The sequence below is a fragment of the Rousettus aegyptiacus genome, unplaced genomic scaffold (assembly GCF_014176215.1).
Source record: "Rousettus aegyptiacus isolate mRouAeg1 unplaced genomic scaffold, mRouAeg1.p scaffold_m13_p_3, whole genome shotgun sequence".
Lineage (NCBI taxonomy): Eukaryota > Metazoa > Chordata > Mammalia > Chiroptera > Pteropodidae > Rousettus > Rousettus aegyptiacus.
Genome location: NW_023416306.1, coordinates 130079955 through 130098313, shown reverse-complemented (window position 1 = coordinate 130098313; position 18359 = coordinate 130079955). Strand labels below are relative to the sequence as shown.

At 32.3% G+C, this 18359-nt stretch overlaps 1 protein-coding gene across 4 annotated transcripts in view; it reads left to right on the top strand.

Annotated features, from left to right (window-relative positions):
- Positions 1-18359, top strand: part of VPS13C (vacuolar protein sorting 13 homolog C) — a 149910-nt gene that overhangs the window by 105388 nt on the left and 26163 nt on the right. For all 4 annotated transcript variants that reach the window (XM_016126854.2, XM_016126853.2, XM_016126856.2 and 1 more), the window contains 11 exons: positions 963-1352; positions 2653-2757; positions 3508-3672; positions 5199-5327; positions 5603-5736; positions 7133-7259; positions 8936-9171; positions 15287-15428; positions 16385-16525; positions 17585-17666; positions 17788-17857. In XM_016126854.2, the coding sequence (XP_015982340.2) occupies positions 963-1352; positions 2653-2757; positions 3508-3672; positions 5199-5327; positions 5603-5736; positions 7133-7259; positions 8936-9171; positions 15287-15428; positions 16385-16525; positions 17585-17666; positions 17788-17857 (1721 nt within the window). The remainder of the gene's footprint in view (positions 1-962; positions 1353-2652; positions 2758-3507; positions 3673-5198; positions 5328-5602; positions 5737-7132; positions 7260-8935; positions 9172-15286; positions 15429-16384; positions 16526-17584; positions 17667-17787; positions 17858-18359) is intronic.

The following is an 18359-nucleotide window of genomic DNA, read 5'->3' as shown; positions in this document are numbered from 1 at the left end:
GATGTATAGCATAGTGATTAGACATTTATATAATTTCAGAAGTGATTACTCCAATAAGTCTAGTACCTATCTGACACCATACAGTTATTACATACTATTGACTATAGTTAGGTAAAATTCCATTAGCTAAAGGTCATAAAAAAGCCAGTGAGAAAATATTTTATTTTAACTTATTCTAAAGTTTATTTTAAAGTTAGTATTATGATTATTTGTTCCAAGTTTCTATTGAACTTAAAAATAATAATTACTGTCCATCTTAAGAAATAATAGGGAACATTTTCTAGCAATGAAGCATGATAAATATTTTTAAATTTCTATGTGCCACATGTTTTAAAATACAAAAGTCTTGATAGTGTTTGGAACCTAAATTAATTCTTTTCTTTATCTGACAGTGAGCCAAACCTGACTTTTTGGAGACTAAAATTAATTAAATGAACAAAATTGTATAAAATACAAGAGAAACATTTAGTAAGAAAGCCTAATTTATTATGTTATTATTTATTTAGAAAGTAATCATATCTTAGTTTGTCAAAATAGATTTTGATACCACTTTCCTTAGTCTGTGTATATGGGAACCTTAGATATAGTATATGAATAGAGGATGAAGCTGAAGCCCCGGGAGCTAAATGGTTCATTTAATGACATAGCTTTTAATGGACAGCAGTAGGATTCCTAAGTCTGGCTTTTGATTCTTGGCATAGATCTGACTTTTCTCAAAATTTATGGTCTTTGGCCTACAAATGGCTAAAAGATAATTTCTGCCTTAGGCTATGATGTAATGTTTTCTTTTTAGTCCCTAGTGATTATTGGACATTCATAATATATAAATATGGTAGTGTATTGAAGACTTATCAGTTGATCTGAATCTGGTAGGTTATTTAACATTTGTATAAAATATGATGTTGCTATTGCAAAGGTTTTTACTAAATCATTAAGCATATTTAGTTTTTGTTTGTTTTTAGGGAACAGCAGAAACTCACGAGCTAGCAGAAGGCAGTGCTGCTGATGTTCTACATTCGAGAATCAGTGGAGAAATAATGGAATTAGTTCTGGTGAAATATCAGGGCAAAAACTGGAGTGGACATTTCCGTATATGTGATACACTTCCCGAATTCTTTCTTGTGTGTTTTTCTTCTGACTCAGCAGAAGTGATGACAGTTGACCTGTCAGTACACATTAGACGAATTGGTAGTCGGATGGTGCTATCTGTCTTTAGCCCCTATTGGCTAATCAACAAGACTTCTCGGGTTCTCCAGTATCGTTCAGAAGATATTCATGTGAAACATCCGGCTGATTTCAGGGATATTATCTTATTCTCTTTCAAGAAGAAGAACATTTTTAGTAAAAATAAGGTACGTTTTTGTTGATGTAACAAGTTAAAATAGATAAATTCCCAATTTGGAAACTGAGGAGTTATTAGCCTTCCCTAGAACCATGCTTACCTATTTGCTAAGTGTCATTGATATGAATTAGGTTCAAGGAGACTTTTAAGGAATACATAATCAAGTGGGATGTTAGGAACTAACAACGGTTTCCCAAGGTTGAATTAGTTACCCTTTTCTCTAGTGACCTAGAATTACTTTTGTTCTTGAAGTAGTGTCAGGTAGAAAGCTTGATTTTATGTAGTTTGCCAGTGATGAAATAGCGTTTCAAAAGAGAGAACATTCGAATTTGGTATATATTAACTGAGGCCTTCTATGTATGAAGCACTAGGCCAGGACTTTGAGAGAGAAATCTAATGCCTAAGCCTGGTCCTTTAGTCTCTGGTCCCTTTTTTCCTTTTCAGACTTACATGTTGATTCAGCATGCATTAGAATCACCTAGAGGGCTTTTAAAACAGATTACTGGGTCATGCTTCCATAGTTTGATTTAGTAGATCTGTGTACTGGGTACAGTAGGGTCTGATAATTTTCGTTTATAATAGATTCCCAGGGGATGTTGATGGCGTTGGTCTAGGAACCACACATTGAGAACCACTTAGAGTATTGGTTAATATTCACATATGTTATTGTAATTACCTGTTTATGCATCTAACATCTGGTTGTCCTCAGATTTTTTTATAATCTAGTTGGGTGGATAGAGCTTAAACTTTAAATTCCATGGCCAGGAGTAAACTTATTCTTTCCTTGTCAGCATTTGGTACCTTTTATATGGATCTTATCACATTGAGTCTTGTGTCATAATCATTAGTATGTATTTCCTGTTTCTCTGTTTATTTGGAAGCTCATTGAAGACATTAGCTGTGTTCTGTTGTCTTCTGCTGATCACAATGCATTTCATGTAGCATTTGCTGAATAATGTTAAAGGCATAAGTTCTCTGTGTGCTAAAACTTTATTTCTTAGCTTAGCTCTATATCATAAGTCTGACACAGGAGCATTTATGTTATAATTCTTTTTAAAACATCAGAAGGTCTCATTGGTATAAATCTTTAATGTACTATACTCTTTGCATGGGTGAATGGGAAAGTGAGAACAGTGTGGTATTGGCTCCTAGAGTTTCTGCGATTCCGTTACCCGTTTGCAATATGGCTTGATTGTTTTTTCTGTGTCTCACGATGCTAAATAAATTTCTAGTGGTCTAGCAACTTTCTATCAAATAAAAGTAATAAAGTTTTTTGTTTCTTATGTAATGGTATGTGTTCTTTGGTGTAGGTACAATTAAAAATTTCAACTAGTGGTTGGTCCAGTAGTTTCTCATTGGACACAGTAGGAAGTTATGGGTGTGTGAAGTGTCCTGCTAACAATATGGAATACCTGGTAAGATTCTGCTTGCTTATTTGCCTTTAGCTTTATTCACATTTTTTTTCAGTAAACCAGCTGGATTAAGGAGTACAGAAATTTGAATTCAAAGTGTTACGTGAATGACTATTATCTCTACAAATTTCTCTAAGGCCCCTAATATCAAAGCAAAACCAGAATTTGTCACAGTTTAGGACAGAGAGTTGAATCCATCCAAGTAAGCAACTGAGTAAAATATTTAGCGTATACTAGAATCCTCATTCCATACCAACTCCTGCCAAACATTTCTTAAATTTTAAATATGACGGAAAATTTGAACAATCTGATGCCAGTTGAACTGTTTTAGTATCACTTTGAAATTTTTATCTTGTTAACAGTAGAGATAATGAAGCAGAAAAACCTGAGCCTCTACACTAATTACAAAACAACTTGTTATGTTAAAAAGTAAAGAATACAAATAAATGAAATCTATTATTACATTTCATCATTAGTTGAATTACCAGTCAGTATTTCTTGAATTGACTTCTGATGGAACCAAACTAAGAAACCAAGATTTTTTTTTTTATTAGTGAGAAGACAATCATTAGTGGAATATGGTTCATAGTATTTACTTTACTTAAGAAGTCTTACTTTAAAATATTTTAAGACGTCTGTGTGAATGATGTATGTGTATATGTATGTGCATGTGTGTGTATGTGTGTGTGCATGCTTTAAAAAAACTGTATAAAATACTGGTAACGGATAAGCTTGTTTGTTTCCTTTCCACAGGTTGGTGTTAGCATCAAAATGAGCAGTTTTAATCTTACACGAATAGTTACTCTGACTCCCTTCTGTACCATTGCAAACAAGTCATCTTTAGAACTAGAAGTCGGTGAAATTGCATCTGATGGCTCAATGCCAACGAATAAGTGGAACTATATTGCTTCTTCAGAGGTAAAATTTTCCTTTACTGTAACTGGCTCCTAAAATAAATATAGACATATAAGTAAGAATTGTATATACTTCATACTCACTTTGTCACTATACTTGTGTGTTAAAATATGACAGCCAACTTTGAAAGACATTTTTCATATGTTAAAAAATTGTTGATATTTACCCCTAGCCCATTCTCGATGGTTAACCCTAATTCCCTCTTTCTTCCTATATGTGTAGAATGTGGATATGTGCTATGAAAAGTACATACAGTAATGTGCTGTGTGTTGTCTCAGTACTCAAGATAAAGTCTTTGTATTTAAGAAGTTTATAATCTTGTTGGAGGGCTTAAGACTCAAATTAACACATGGAGAAGATAATATATGCTAAGTTATAAATGATTGTAGAATTTCTGAAGAGATGAGCTGGAAGTCTCCTTGAAAATTACCTAAGATTCAGCCCCCTCACTTTACAGAGAAGTAAATTGAATCTTACACTTGTCTAAGGTTAGTAAAGTTAGAAGTTGAGATCATTGTTGTTTCTAGATCAGATGGGAGAGTTCCATAGAAGAAGTGGGATTTGAACTAATCTTTACAGGCTCAAAAAGATTTGAGGAGGTGAAGAGAATGAGGGAAAGAGTTGAAGAGAGAAAAGGTGTAAAGACAAGCATTAATGCTTAAATTTGCCTGAGTTTTCAACCAAACCAGCTGACCTTAAGGATAGAACCATTCTTCTAGACATCTCAAAAAAGATTCTAAAATTATTTTAAAACACATTTAGCAAAAAGCTTAAGAGGAAGGATTGCAATTATTATAGAAACAAAGTTAGAGTTCTAAGAGACATGGGCTCTCCAAAGCACTTGGAGTGATCTCCATAGATTCGCAACAGATAAATGCTTACTTTTTTTTTTTTTTATCTTTGATATTGGTTTGATAACAGTAGTATTTTTATTCAGAAATAGAATTTACCCATTGTTCTATAACAGAGAGATTTTGTATTAGGAACTAAAATCTCAGTTTTACAGATAAGAAAACTGAGGCCCAAAGCGGTGTATGCGATTTGATTAAGATCATCAAAGAGCTCGGAAAATACTGTCAGTGCTTCCAGCAAAATCAGCAATGTTCTCTGTCTTCAGTTGTCTTCTGCTTAATCTTGGATAAGATATTCTGAAAGAATTCATAGTGCATTAAGGAATTAAAGTGGAGTATGCACAATGCAAATGTTATTAAGAATATAGTTTTAAAATAGTTAAGACATTTAAAATATTCGAGGTATTCTTAAGCAGTAAGGTCTTCGATTTCTCCAGTTGTAATTATGCCATACAGACATATAGACTAATATGTTTATATTCTTCTGACAGAGTTTCTTTGATTTCATAAATAGTCATTATATTGTCAACAATCTTAATATGCGATATGGAGGGAATATTTTAAGATATACTAATAATTTGAATCATGATCAGATTTAGAATTGAAAACTTAATTAGCTACCATCTTGCTTATACCACAGTATTGTTTTAAGACTGATAGTAACTTTTATATTTTTAGTGCCTTCCATTTTGGCCTGAAAATTTGTCAGGCAAACTTTGTGTGAGAGTGGTAGGCTGCGAAGGATCCTCGAAACCATTCTTTTATAACCGACAGGATAATGGCACTTTATTAAGCTTAGAAGATCTGGTAAGTTTTCATATTTTAAAATAAAATGTGTTTGATTTTTAAAATTTGCTTAAAAGTATTTTATTAAAATATGCCATAAAATCTACTAGTTATTTGAATGTCCTACTATATCAGTATATAATGTCATACAGATATTCATAAGAGATCACAGCCAGTGTGCTTTTCAGTAAGAATTTAAGTCAACAGACTTTTTATGTCTACATAGTTGATTGAAATTTCAAATGTAAGTGCAGGTTAAACCAGTACTTCAAACATACTTTTTTTCCTTTTAACAGAATGGGGGTATCTTGGTGGATGTAAACATTGCTGAACATTCAACTGTCATAACCTTCTCTGATTACCACAAGGGATCTGCACCTGCCCTAATAATAAACCATACACCTTGGGACACTCTCACATATAAACAGAGGTATGAAAAAAAGGTTCATGGATAATCTGACTTGCTTTTACTAGTCCACAGTCCCTTCTAGGAAATACTTGAGACTAGCTGTGTTTCACATTCCAAATGTTTTCAGATTTTAGAAAGGCAATATGAAGCATATGCCGTATATTACTAATACCCTCGGTAGGTTTTGAGATAGTACTCTGTTATCAAACACATTAATATTTCTGCAGCAAAACTTATGAATATTCATACACATTTGGATAAATAAAAACTACTAACAGTCTCATATCATTTCAGATCAGGTTTTCTGCCAAGTGCCTTTAATGCCAAAATTATAGAAAAATCTTTGGACTTTTTTAAACATCAGAATTGCATATAAGTAATAAGTAATTGTAAACCTGTTTAAACATTATTATTCTTTTGTAATCTGATAATCCTCAGTGAACCTCTCCCTATAAATCCATATCTAGTTTTTTGGGGGTAGAGTAGGGTGGTTTTTTGGGAGGAATTGAGTAGATAGTGGTATCAAATATATAGTACAGGCTGATAGGAATTTTGTTGGTCTTGCCTGTGCTGTCATTTGGTTTTTATGATGCCATTGTATAATGATATAACAGAATAACAGATAGTTTTAAACCCTTACAATAGATAATATATATTTGCAAAGAATTATTATTACGAATCTGCAAGGCATTTTATATAAAATATTTCTACATATATAAGTAAGTACGTATGTATATAAATATAAAATAATGCCTTACAAATATACCAATTCTTTCATGGCTTAAATCGTAAATTGGGATGGAAACCTAATTGGGTTCCCTTTTTTTTTTTTTTTTAATTCTCTGGAAAGTTTTTTAATATTACATGAACCAATACTTCTTAAACTTTATTTTAAAATCTCCTGAAAATCTTATTACAATGCAGATTCTGATTTAGTAGGTTTTAGGTGGGGCCCAGGATTCTGCATTTCCAGCAAGCCCTCAGATGATGCCGATGCTGCTGGTCCAGAGACCACACTTAGAGTGGCAACATCGTGGACCTATTTTTTTTTTTCTTCAATGCATATTTCTTATGTATCGCACTTGATTAAAAAGCTTAAATTTAAGGACTTAGTGAAGTTCTGTGCTGTTCACAGCCTTTCCTACAGGTGGACACTGACATACCATTCTGTTGACCATAATGAATTCCATTGGTGTGATCTTGTCTACTGCAACTTCAGAAAAGGCAATATTCTCTTTTCACAAGCTTCAAAATCATTAATTAATTGGACATTTTAGGATACTTATTTTTAAGCAGAGTTATGTTTTATCAACAAAGGCAGTTTTATAAGATTTTTGTGCCAGTCCTTATCTCAATAAACTGCAAATCTGGGTTTCTCAATTCCAAAATATTTTAATCTTCCATTGGTTGTTTTCAGTGGGTCACAGGAACAAGTAGAATTGCTGCCAAGACAAGCTCGACTTTTTGCCTGGGCAGATCCTACTGGTACCAGAAAACTTACATGGACATATGCAGCAAATATTGGACAACATGATCTATTAAAGGTATCATTTAGGGCATGAAAAAACAGTGTGTTGTGTGCATACTGTATATACATCATTTAATCTTAAGTTTTAATTAGAGAAATATACATAAAAGATTATGATTTAATAAAAAAACTATAAAACTAAAATCGGTGATAAAAGACTTTTAAAACAATTGAGGAAAATGAAAATAAATTTGCCCTTATAGTAGAAGATGCAAATTTAAGGAAATATATAAGTGGCAAGTACCTTTTATTGATTATTTATCACATATTAATGTTTTTTATATATTATCACTAATTCTTATGATTAGAACTTAGAACTGCTGGTTAGAATTCAATATCAGATCTGTCTGACTTTATAGTCATGGACTTTTCCCACTAAACCTTCCTTTTTGTCAGTTATGTCAATAAATGAAAATGATTTAAATTATTTTATTAAAAGGAAAAAAACCACTCAGATTAATTTAACAGTAGTATCTAACTATATGCTACTTAGAAGAGATCTATCTTAACTAAACTAACATGGAAAGTTGTAAGCATGAAGGGATAGCAAAAATTTAACAGGCCGAAACACATAAAGAGAAAGCAAAGTGGTTGATATTAATTTCTGAACAACTGTAATTCAAAGCAAAAACCATTAAATAGAATATGATAATATGACAAAGCACCATAGCTATAAGTAAACCTTTATGCAAAGAATAACATTGCATCAAAATTTAAAACTTAAAATGCTGGAAGTCAACTGAAACACAATTACCTAAGGATATTTTAACACAGCTCATTTAATTTTTAACACATCGAATGGATAAAAAAATAAGTAGAATTAGAGAATATTCAAATAATAAGTAAGATTGAACCAAGATATATATCAAATTTTATAGTTAACAAAGAGTTCACCTTTTTAATATCTCTCTAAAACATTTACAAAATTTGATTGCATGTTAGAGTAAAAAAAAAAATCAGATAGGCTACTTTGATACATGTTTAAAAGCAATAGATAAATTTTAAACAACATTAAAACTCAACTATTCCTATACTCTTGGTAACATCCTTTATTTGTTTTTTTTTTTCGGGTTTTGTTTTAAGAAAGCATGAGATGAAAAGCACATAGTAGGTACTTGTACTCTTTGTTGAAATTAACTGTGGTTATATTTATGTTAAGCCCAGAATGAAGAGAAATCATTTTAATTTCTGAAAACACTGACCAAAGCAAGCCTCATATTTTTAAGTGCTATCTGAGACCTTCAGCCAAAAAGGCTATTCTTAGTGAAACCAAGTACAAACTGATCATTTTTTGACTATTTAACAATGTGATTTATATAAACATTTTTAATGTCTAAAATATTAAAACATAAAAATAAGCTAGGTTAGTTTTACCTAAGGTTACTTTTCTAATAAACTTTTGAACCATTCTGTTGTCAGTTGAGACTCGTAAGCATTGTATGGCATTGGTGCCATGGAAGGGTACTCAAACTAAGGTATAAAAAAAATGGAGCACTGTCAATCTTTCTTATTGTTTGAAAAAATTGACAAGATGTTTTGAAATAGCGTATAACTTTAGTTAATTTATTTCATTTTGATGGTTAGATTTTTCTAGTTTTAACATTTCTAAACTTTCTCAGTTACTGTAATTGAGCTTTATACAATAAAAACTCTCTGTTTGCAGTTTTAATATAAAGTCTCTCTTTTCTTCAGGATGAGTGTGGACAGTTTCCATATGATGCAAACATCCAGATACACTGGGTGTCATTCCTAGACGGGCGCCAGAGAGTTTTGCTTTTCACTGATGATGTTGCCTTGGTTTCCAAAGCCCTGCAAGCAGAGGAAATGGAGCAGGCTGATCATGAAATAACCTTGTCTCTCCACAGCCTTGGGCTTTCACTGGTTAACAATGAAAAAAAGCAGGAAGTTTCATATATTGGAATAACCAGGTATGGAAGAAGGAAGATAAAGTATCAGAGATCTTTAAAAGACATTGAATTCATAGTATCAAACTTGATGAGAGTGAACAGATACCTGTTCTGAATTTGATATACTGTACATTCTTTCAGAAAAACTACTGAACGGTTGTTTACACTGTTAGTTGAAAAACTCATAAGATAGAAAGATGAGTAAGATAATATCTTTGCCTATGATACTCATCTTCAGTTGGTGGGGAAGAAGGAGGTTTCCTCCTTTGTTGTTTTATGTAGTTTTCTAAGTGAATTATAAAAACACCTGAAAAATGCTGCAAAGACGTATACACACATGCAATGGAAATACAGAGGTAGAAGCAACTAACTTGTTTCATGCAGTAGAGGTTGGAGAAACTGGCATGGGTCAGTGAAAGCCAACACAGTGGGTAGATAAATTAGAAAGGTTCATAAAGGAGGTGGTGTTTGACATGGGTACATAATTTTTAATGAGTGGTTATTTAGAACTTTTTTTTTAACCTTTATTTTTTTCCCCTTCTTTAATCGCCTCCCCCTCCCCCCCTACTTCCATCCATCCCTGACCTCTGGATGTTGCTATTTCCCCTTAGAAATTGAATCTTTAAAGGCAGGGCGTCTCCTCCCACATGCTCGTGGTGTGCCCCTGGGGCCTGGCACATCCGGGGTATGGTCTATAGCTCCACTTGGGGCATGAACCCAAGACCTTCTGCATGTAAAGAAGATGTGCTAACCGCTACACTATGGAGCCACCCTTAGAACTTTTTAATAGTGATGGAACCAGTTATTTTCCCCAGTTCTGTTTGTATCTCTATAAGAAAAATATTTGCATTTATTTATTTTGATTTTTTAATTACACTAACTTTTGTAAAAGACTTATTTTTTTGGAGGCTAACAGAATGATTATATATAATAAGCATAGGATCTATAAATATTTATGTGTTTAGTAGAGTAAAATTGAGTAAATAAAGAGATGATGTATTGTAATGCACTTTGTACAACACCTGATAGATTAAGGGTTCTATAAATAGTTTTATACATACTATTAATATAATATTAATACATTTAGGGATATATGAGAAATATATGTTCTGGGGTATACATTTCACGATTGTTTTTTAAAACTAAATATGAAGATTATTTTAAAATCATATAAATTTATGTACTCTCGTTCTTTGATAAGACTTATTTTTTACTTTAATATTATATATGCTACTATAGTATTTTGTCCAACATCAGTTTTTTTCTTTCATAGATTGTGCATTTGGTGTTGTGTCTGAAAAGTCATTGCCAAACTCAGTTACTTAGATTTTCTCTTATGTAATCTTCTAGGAATTTTATAGTTTTGTGTTTGATATTTAGGGCTATAACCCATTTTGAGTTAATTTTTGTGATCTGTGTAATCTCTATCTAGATTCATTTTTTTGCACAGTTGTTATATCATCATTTGTTGAAAAGACTATCCTTTCTTCATTAAATTGCCTTTGTTTCTTTTCAAAGGTCTGTTGACTATTTGAGTCTTTTTCTGGTCTCTCAATTCTGTTCTCTTGATCTGTGTCTTTTCTTTCATCTACACCACACTGTCTTGACTTCTGTTGTTTTATAGTCAGATAATGTCAGTCTTCCAACTTTTTCCTTCTTCAATATCGTATTGGCCATTTTTAGTTTTTTGCCATTCCATGTGAACTTTAGAATCAGTGTGTCAATATCCACAAAATAATTAGCTAGGATTTTGATTGGAATTGCATAATATCTATAGATCACCTTGGGAAGAACCAATATCTTAACAATAGTAAGTCTTTATATCTATGTACGTGAATATTTTTATTTAATTAGATCTTTGATTTCTTTCAGCAGACTTCTGTAGTTTTCCTTGTATAGATTTTGTACAAATTTGTTAGATTTTGTTTATACCTAAGTATTTCATATCTTTGGTGCTAATGCAAATGTTATGTTTTTGATTTACATTGCAGTTGTTCATTGCTGGTGTATAAGAAAAGCAACTGACTTCTTTTATATATAACCTAGTTTCTTAAAACTTATTAGTTGCAGGAGTTTTTGGTTGATCTTTGGTATTTCCTACATCAACATCCATGTCATCTGAGAACATGGATAAAGACACCTTTATTCCTTTTCAATCTCTGTACCTTTTACTTTATTTTCTTGTCTTATTGCATTCTCTAGGATTTGCTGTACAATGTTGAAAAGGAGTGGTGAGAGTGGACATCCTTGCTTTGTTCTTAGGAAGAAAGCATCTAGGTTCTCATCATTAAATATGTTAACTATAGGTTTTTGAAGATGTTGTTTATCAAGTTAAGGAAGTTCCTCTCTCTTCCTAGTTTGTTGCAGAGTTTTTTTTTTTTTTTTTTGTCATGAATAGGTGTTGGATTTATATAATTTATAGTAGATATTTTTTTCATTACCTTCATTGACTAGTGTCCCCTAAACACATTATGTAGTGAGGACATTGTTAACAATATGATTAACTAACTAATAGCAACAAGCTATGTAGATGAAAATATTATGGAGTTATAGTTTATCATTATGCAAATAGTATAATCAGGAATTAGCAAAATATAGTCCATGAGCCAAATCTCACCTGCTGCTTGCTTTTGTAGAGCCCTTGATCTAAGAATGATTTTTTAATATTTTTAAATGGTTGTGTAAAATCAAAAGAATATTTCATAACACAAAAAATTCATGAGATTCATAGTTTGTTGCCCTTTAGTAAAGCTTTTTTAGACCACAGTCTTGCTTATTCCTTTGGCACTGCCGCTCAGTGCACAGCAGATGACAGTGATGTAGTTATAACTTGAGAGTGTTTGAATGCCACACATGCAGTTATATAATGGTGCCCCCTTATCTTCATTTTTGCTTTCTACAGTTTTAGTTACTTGTGGTCAATATCAGTCTGAAAATATTAAATAGAAAATTCTAGAAATAAATAGTTCATAAGTTTTTAATTCTGTGCCATTTGAGTAATGCGATGAAATCTCTCACCGTCCACTCCATCTCACTTGGATGTGAATCATCCTTTCATCCAGCATGTCCAAGCTGTATATGCTACCCACCCGTTAGTCACTTAGAAGCCATCTTGGTTACCAGTTCAACTGTCATGGTATCTCAGTGCTTGTGCTCAAGTCACCCTTATTTTACTTAATGATGGCTCCAGAGCACAAGAATAGTGATGCTGCCAATTCTGCTACGCTAAAGAGAAGTCATGAAGTGCTGCTTTTAAGTGAAAGAGTGAAAGTTCTTGACTTAGCAAGTAAACAAAAAAATCCTATGCCAAGGTTACCAAGAGCTACATTATGAACGAATCATCTACCTGTGAGATTCTGAAGAAAGAAAAAGAAATTGTGCTAGTTTTGCTGTTGTACCTCAAACTGCAAAAGTTATAGCCCCAGTGCATAAATGCTTAGTGAAGATGGACAAGGATTTAACTTTATAGGAGGAAGACATGAACAGAAAATGTGTTCTGTTGACGTTTTTGAATGACCACAACATTTTGCTCCAGAACATATTGAACCTACGTGAAGACTTTAGCAAGGAATCTCCTGAAATGATTGACACCAAGCCACTTGCTGCAAGTAAGGGACAATTACACAGATTCAGGAATAGGTTTGGTCTGAAAAACATAAAAATTACCGGGAAGGCTGCATCTCCTAAAGAAGAAGCCGCTGCCACTCAAGCAGAGTTGAAGATGATTAAGGTTCAGTGCTATCTGTGGTTTCAGGCATCTGCTGGAGCCTTGGAACATTTTCCCTGTGGATAAGGGGTGGGGGGGGGGGTACTACTGTATTGTAACTTATTTATTTTTTTATTACTAATGCATACTCATCATGTCAAAATAAGAGAAAAGCGAACTTTGAATGTCTCTCTCATAAGCAATAGTTATCAAATGAAATGACAAAGCATCAGTTTATTGTGCAATGACATTTTTAAATTAAGCATCTTTAAATTAAGCATACCCAACTCACAGGAAAGCAATGGCCAGAAAAATCAGAAAATTTGAAATAAAATATCTAATCACGGCAGATTTCCTTCAGAAAAATAAACTAAAGATGAGACTGTGTAACCAATGTTAGTTTCTGAGTAACTCATTTGTTAGCCAAGCAAAGGAAAGCCTTTTACCAATAGTGAGTTAATTGAATAATGTATGATTGTAACAGCTAAAGAAATGCATCCATAGAAAACAAACTCAGGACCATTACCTTTTTGGTGAGAACAGTTGCTTGAAGAATTAAGGACATTCAGAACAGCATCAATAGTCAATTAAAGAACAAGGCCAGTGATTTTGAGGGGTTTTCTGTGTCTCTTGATGAGTCAGCAGATGTTACGAATACTGCTCAGCTGTATTTTGAGCAGCCAGTGCTGAGTGTGAAGTCACTGAAGAATGAGCCTCTATGAGTAGTTGACATAGAACAACCACAGGTGAGAATGTTTTTAAACAAGTTGAAGGAATTAATTCATTAAACGTGAAGTGGAATTTTTAAAGATATATTACAAATGATGATGGAAAAAATGTGTGTAACAAAAAGACTTAATTGGACAAATTTACAAAGTTTGTGAAAATATAATGTTTAAAGCTTATGGTTACTCATTTTATTGTTTATCAGCAGCACTTGTGGAAAACGTTTGAATTGATCATGTGTTATCAAATCAGTAGTGTCAAATAGTGAACTTTATTCACTCTTATAGACTTAACTATCATTAGTTTGGTGAATTTTTGTCAGAAATACAAGCTGAATGTCCTGACCACACATAGTCAGATAGCTTAACAGTGATACTATTTATTCTTTTTTGAGTCCTGGGCCAAAATTTAAAATTTCTGAGTGAAAAGAACTACCCTCAACCACTATTGTTGAAGACTGAATGACTTTAGAAATTAGCTTTTGCTGCAGACTTGATAATGAATTCAACGTAAAAACAGAAGATAAAACATCGCTTATATGCAAAACTTACATTGCAGTAAGTCATTTTGATGATAACTAACATTATAATGTCACAGGTAATGTCAGAATGTTTTATATACTTCCTGTGCTGCCCAGAGTTGAAACAAGATGTAAGATTTCCATCTCCACACAAGTTTTGAGCAGATATATTTTATGACCTGCAACTACAGTACCAGCAACATTTTTCCAACCTCAATGAAAGAGCAAAGGAGGCTTCCACATTTCAAAATCCACTTAACTGTGTAATGGAAGAATTTCTGCCTAAATTTTGGATGGAAGTGATTGATCTGTAATGTATTGCCATGCTTAAAGGCAACTATCAAGAGCATATAATAGAGTAGGAAATAGAACTTTAGAATTTTCTAATAGAAAATAGACTTTTATAAATGCATTTTAAACAATATATATACTCAGTGAAAACAATATTCTTATAGATCAGTATCGGTATTTGGTAGTACAGTCTGTGTGAAAAGACAGTTTTAAAGATGCTCATTGCAGACCAGCATTAACATTTGCAATAGATTTTGATAATAGGGAATACTGACTTTGGGCCCTAATTAAGTAAAATGTCATGCCATAAAAGAAGTGTTAAAAAAAATTTTTGTAACTATATATGGTAACAAATGTTAATCTGACTTATTGGGTGATCATTTCACAGTATATACAAATACCTAGTATGTTATATACTTGAAATGAACATGTTTTATGTCAGTTATACTTCAATGAAAAATTAAAATGTGAAAATGTGTGTTTTTCTCATTAATAGACTTGTATTTTTTAAAATGATATTCAATTATTATTTTTATATTTTGAGTTTCAATTAAAGTTTTGTGGGAGGCTTTTTTTCCCTTTCTCTTATTATTTAAGTACCTACATAATAACCTCCATTTTGTTTCAGTTCACAGAGCCTAAAATATTTACTATATGGCCCTTACAAAAATGTTTGCCAATTCTTTAATTGATTGATGTCAGCTTGTGATAGAAAAACATTTTCGCCATCTTTTCTTATGTTCTTTTATTACACATGTATATTTTGATGTTTAAAAATACCTCTCATATAAATATAATTTTCATAGGCAATTGATAGTTGCAGTAATTTGAAGTTGAATGACAGTTCTATAAACCAAAATATGTATTCTGAATTCAATTTTCTTTTATTTTAGTTCTGGTGTTGTTTGGGAGATGAAACCAAAACAGAAATGGAAGACTTTTAGTCAAAAGCAAATAATCTTACTTGAACAAGCCTATAAGAAATATCAAGTAGCAAGAGAACGTGGCTGGGTTAAACTAGACAATAATTTTGAGGTATATCAAAATTTTTTTGTTTTTGTTTTTATATATGTATATATTGTGGTCATGGTAGTAAGTAAAATTTCACTGTACAAGTAATGTGTATGTAGAAACTAACTTATTAGTAAATAAACATTTATTAGTAGGAATAGCATGACTAATATTAACACTCTAAATTAAAATATATTATTAAATCATATTATGAAATGTTATTTAAATATATTTCACTTGTGCATTTTTATAATTTTTTTCAAAGCAGATAGTTTCACGAAACTTGTATTGAGTAAGATTATGGAGAAGTTAAGATTGAAACTTGTATTGAGTAAGATTATGGAGAAGTTAAGAAGTTAAAATATTCTCATATTTTGAATGATACCAGTGTATGTTGCTAAATGCTGTGAAAAATGGTATATTTCAGTGATGCAAAGTCTATAGAAAACTTGCTCAATTAAATTCATTAAATATGAATGACTGTTGGACATGGACATACCAAATAAAGATATATTCGACATAGGCCATTACAGTGTTGAAACTGAAATTGACTTTTGCTCCAAGAAGACCCCAGAAGCTGGACTAATTTTAAACTCGTTCTGGTTCAGCCGTGCCATTTTGGTTACTCTGTTTTTAATATCTCATCGTTGAAATGTTTACATTGATCACCAGATATGCTCCCTACATTCATACCCACCTACATAAATGTTGGCCATGCTTACATGAAAACAATAGCAACTGTACATTAGTGTCAGACATAAATAAGCTATCAACTATTCATTGTTTAACTTTGTTAAAGTTGAGAATTATTTATTACTATTGACATTTAAAAAAAATATATAGCATGACTTATTTTCCTTAAGTACAGTTTATATAATTGAAAAGTTTCCCCATCGTTTTCTTGTTTTCCTCATAACATTGGTAGAAAAGTGATAATTCTGCTTCAAAGATCTCAATAAAGCATGTGGTTTTTTTCCTAGGTCAATTTTGATACAGTTCCAATGGAAATGCGCCTCCCTATTCGGTGTCCTATAAAGCGAGATTTTTTATCAGGAATTCAGATTGAATTTAAGCAGTCTCCTCACCAGAGAAGTTTACGGGCCAGGTTGTATTGGCTTCAGGTAACACTGTCATCCTCAATTCAATAGATAATACAGATGGTCACCAATTTTGGATGGTTTGAATTACAATTTTTGGATTTTACAATGGTGCAAAAGCAATACATATTGAGTATAAACTGTATATTTTGAATTTTGATCTTTTCCCAGGCTAGCAATATGCATTAGGGCACTCTCTCATGGTGCTGGCCAGCAACAATGCACCACAGCTCCCTGCCAGTCACGCCATCGGGGTAAACAACTGATATTCCACAGTGCAGCATTAAATGTATTTTCGGCTTAGGCTATTTATTGGGACATAACCCCCTAGCAGTGAATGAGCATCTGTATCTAGGCACTTTGGGGATGAAATTTTTTTTTCCCCAAGGTTTTAGCATGTGTTGGGATTGATGTCTTTCTTTTCGTTTGTATGTTTATTCCCCTTCAATGTATCTGGTGGATTCAACATACTTAACCACCCTAGTCCAAAGACTTTGTGACTGTTGAGGCTATTTAATTTGACCAGTTACTCACAAGAGTGTTTTCTTGCACTGGAATTGTTATTTTTAGATTCTCCTTTAAATTTGTCTTGGGATCCCCAAATAAGACTTTCTTTCGTCATTCTACATGGGAATGAGCAGGGCTTTATTGGAGGTTGTTTGCTTGCTCCCTTCTTCCCCATCTTTCTTTTAAGTACTAAATATTATTTAGGGCATTGGTATTCTTTTTCTTCTTTCTCCCTATCCTCTGATTTCATATCCAGTCTCCACTTAAATTTTATCTAAATTACAGAGAGTTGAAATCTCACATGATCCATAGATACAAGTATTTCCATTAGCGGTGTACATGCTGTACAATGTTAATGTAACTATGATGGTATTTATATATTTCTTTATATAAAAAACTTTGCCCTTGCTGAGGTATATAAGAATTTTAGATTTAAACTAAAACTTTTAATAGCATCACATGTACATACAGCCACTTAATTATGATGAAATTAGTGATATCTTATATAACATTGTCTCAGAGTTTAAATGTAAATTGTTTTAAATTGTAAGTTAGTTGTTTTTTTCCCCCTTCCAGGTCGATAATCAGTTACCAGGTGCAATGTTCCCTGTTATATTTCATCCTGTAGCCCCTCCAAAATCTATTGCTTTGGATTCAGGTAAAAAAATAAAAAGCAAAAATAATTTGAGGTATTCTCTGTTTATAAAAATTAAGTAAATATTGTTTTGACCTAGTATACAGCTTGATTGCCTTTTTATTGTTTTTCTTCTTCCTCTTAGAGCCCAAACCTTTTATTGATGTGAGTATCATCACAAGATTTAATGAGTACAGTAAAGTCTTACAGTTCAAGTAAGTAAATACTCCCCTGTTCACCTAAAGGAATTTAAAATGAGAATCTACTTTGAAAATAAATTTTACTCTTTTGAAAGTGACTTCTATTTAAAAATTATTTCCAGCTGAACATAGTAATGTACTTTTATTCAAATAATTTTCTATGTTGAAACTTTTTTAAATAATAGCTTCTACATATTTTAAAGTATAAAATTCCTTCAACCGCCTTCTCTCCTTTGTAACTCCAATTACAAGTGCAAAATAGTGAACTATAAATGACATGTATTTGTGAGATGTGTTCTTCAAAGCAACTGCTATGCACTTCAAAAGTTGGATAATACATGGTACATCATCTGGTTGTGTTTGTCTCTTGTATAACATGATAATTGTAGGATTTGGGACTTTAAATGCTAAGTGTTAATGCAGCAGTATTACCTTTAGTAAAATCTTCACTTGAATTGAAAATTCTCAGTTTAAGGAGACTTTGATCTTGTTAACATTAACACTGTTTAAAAGGTGA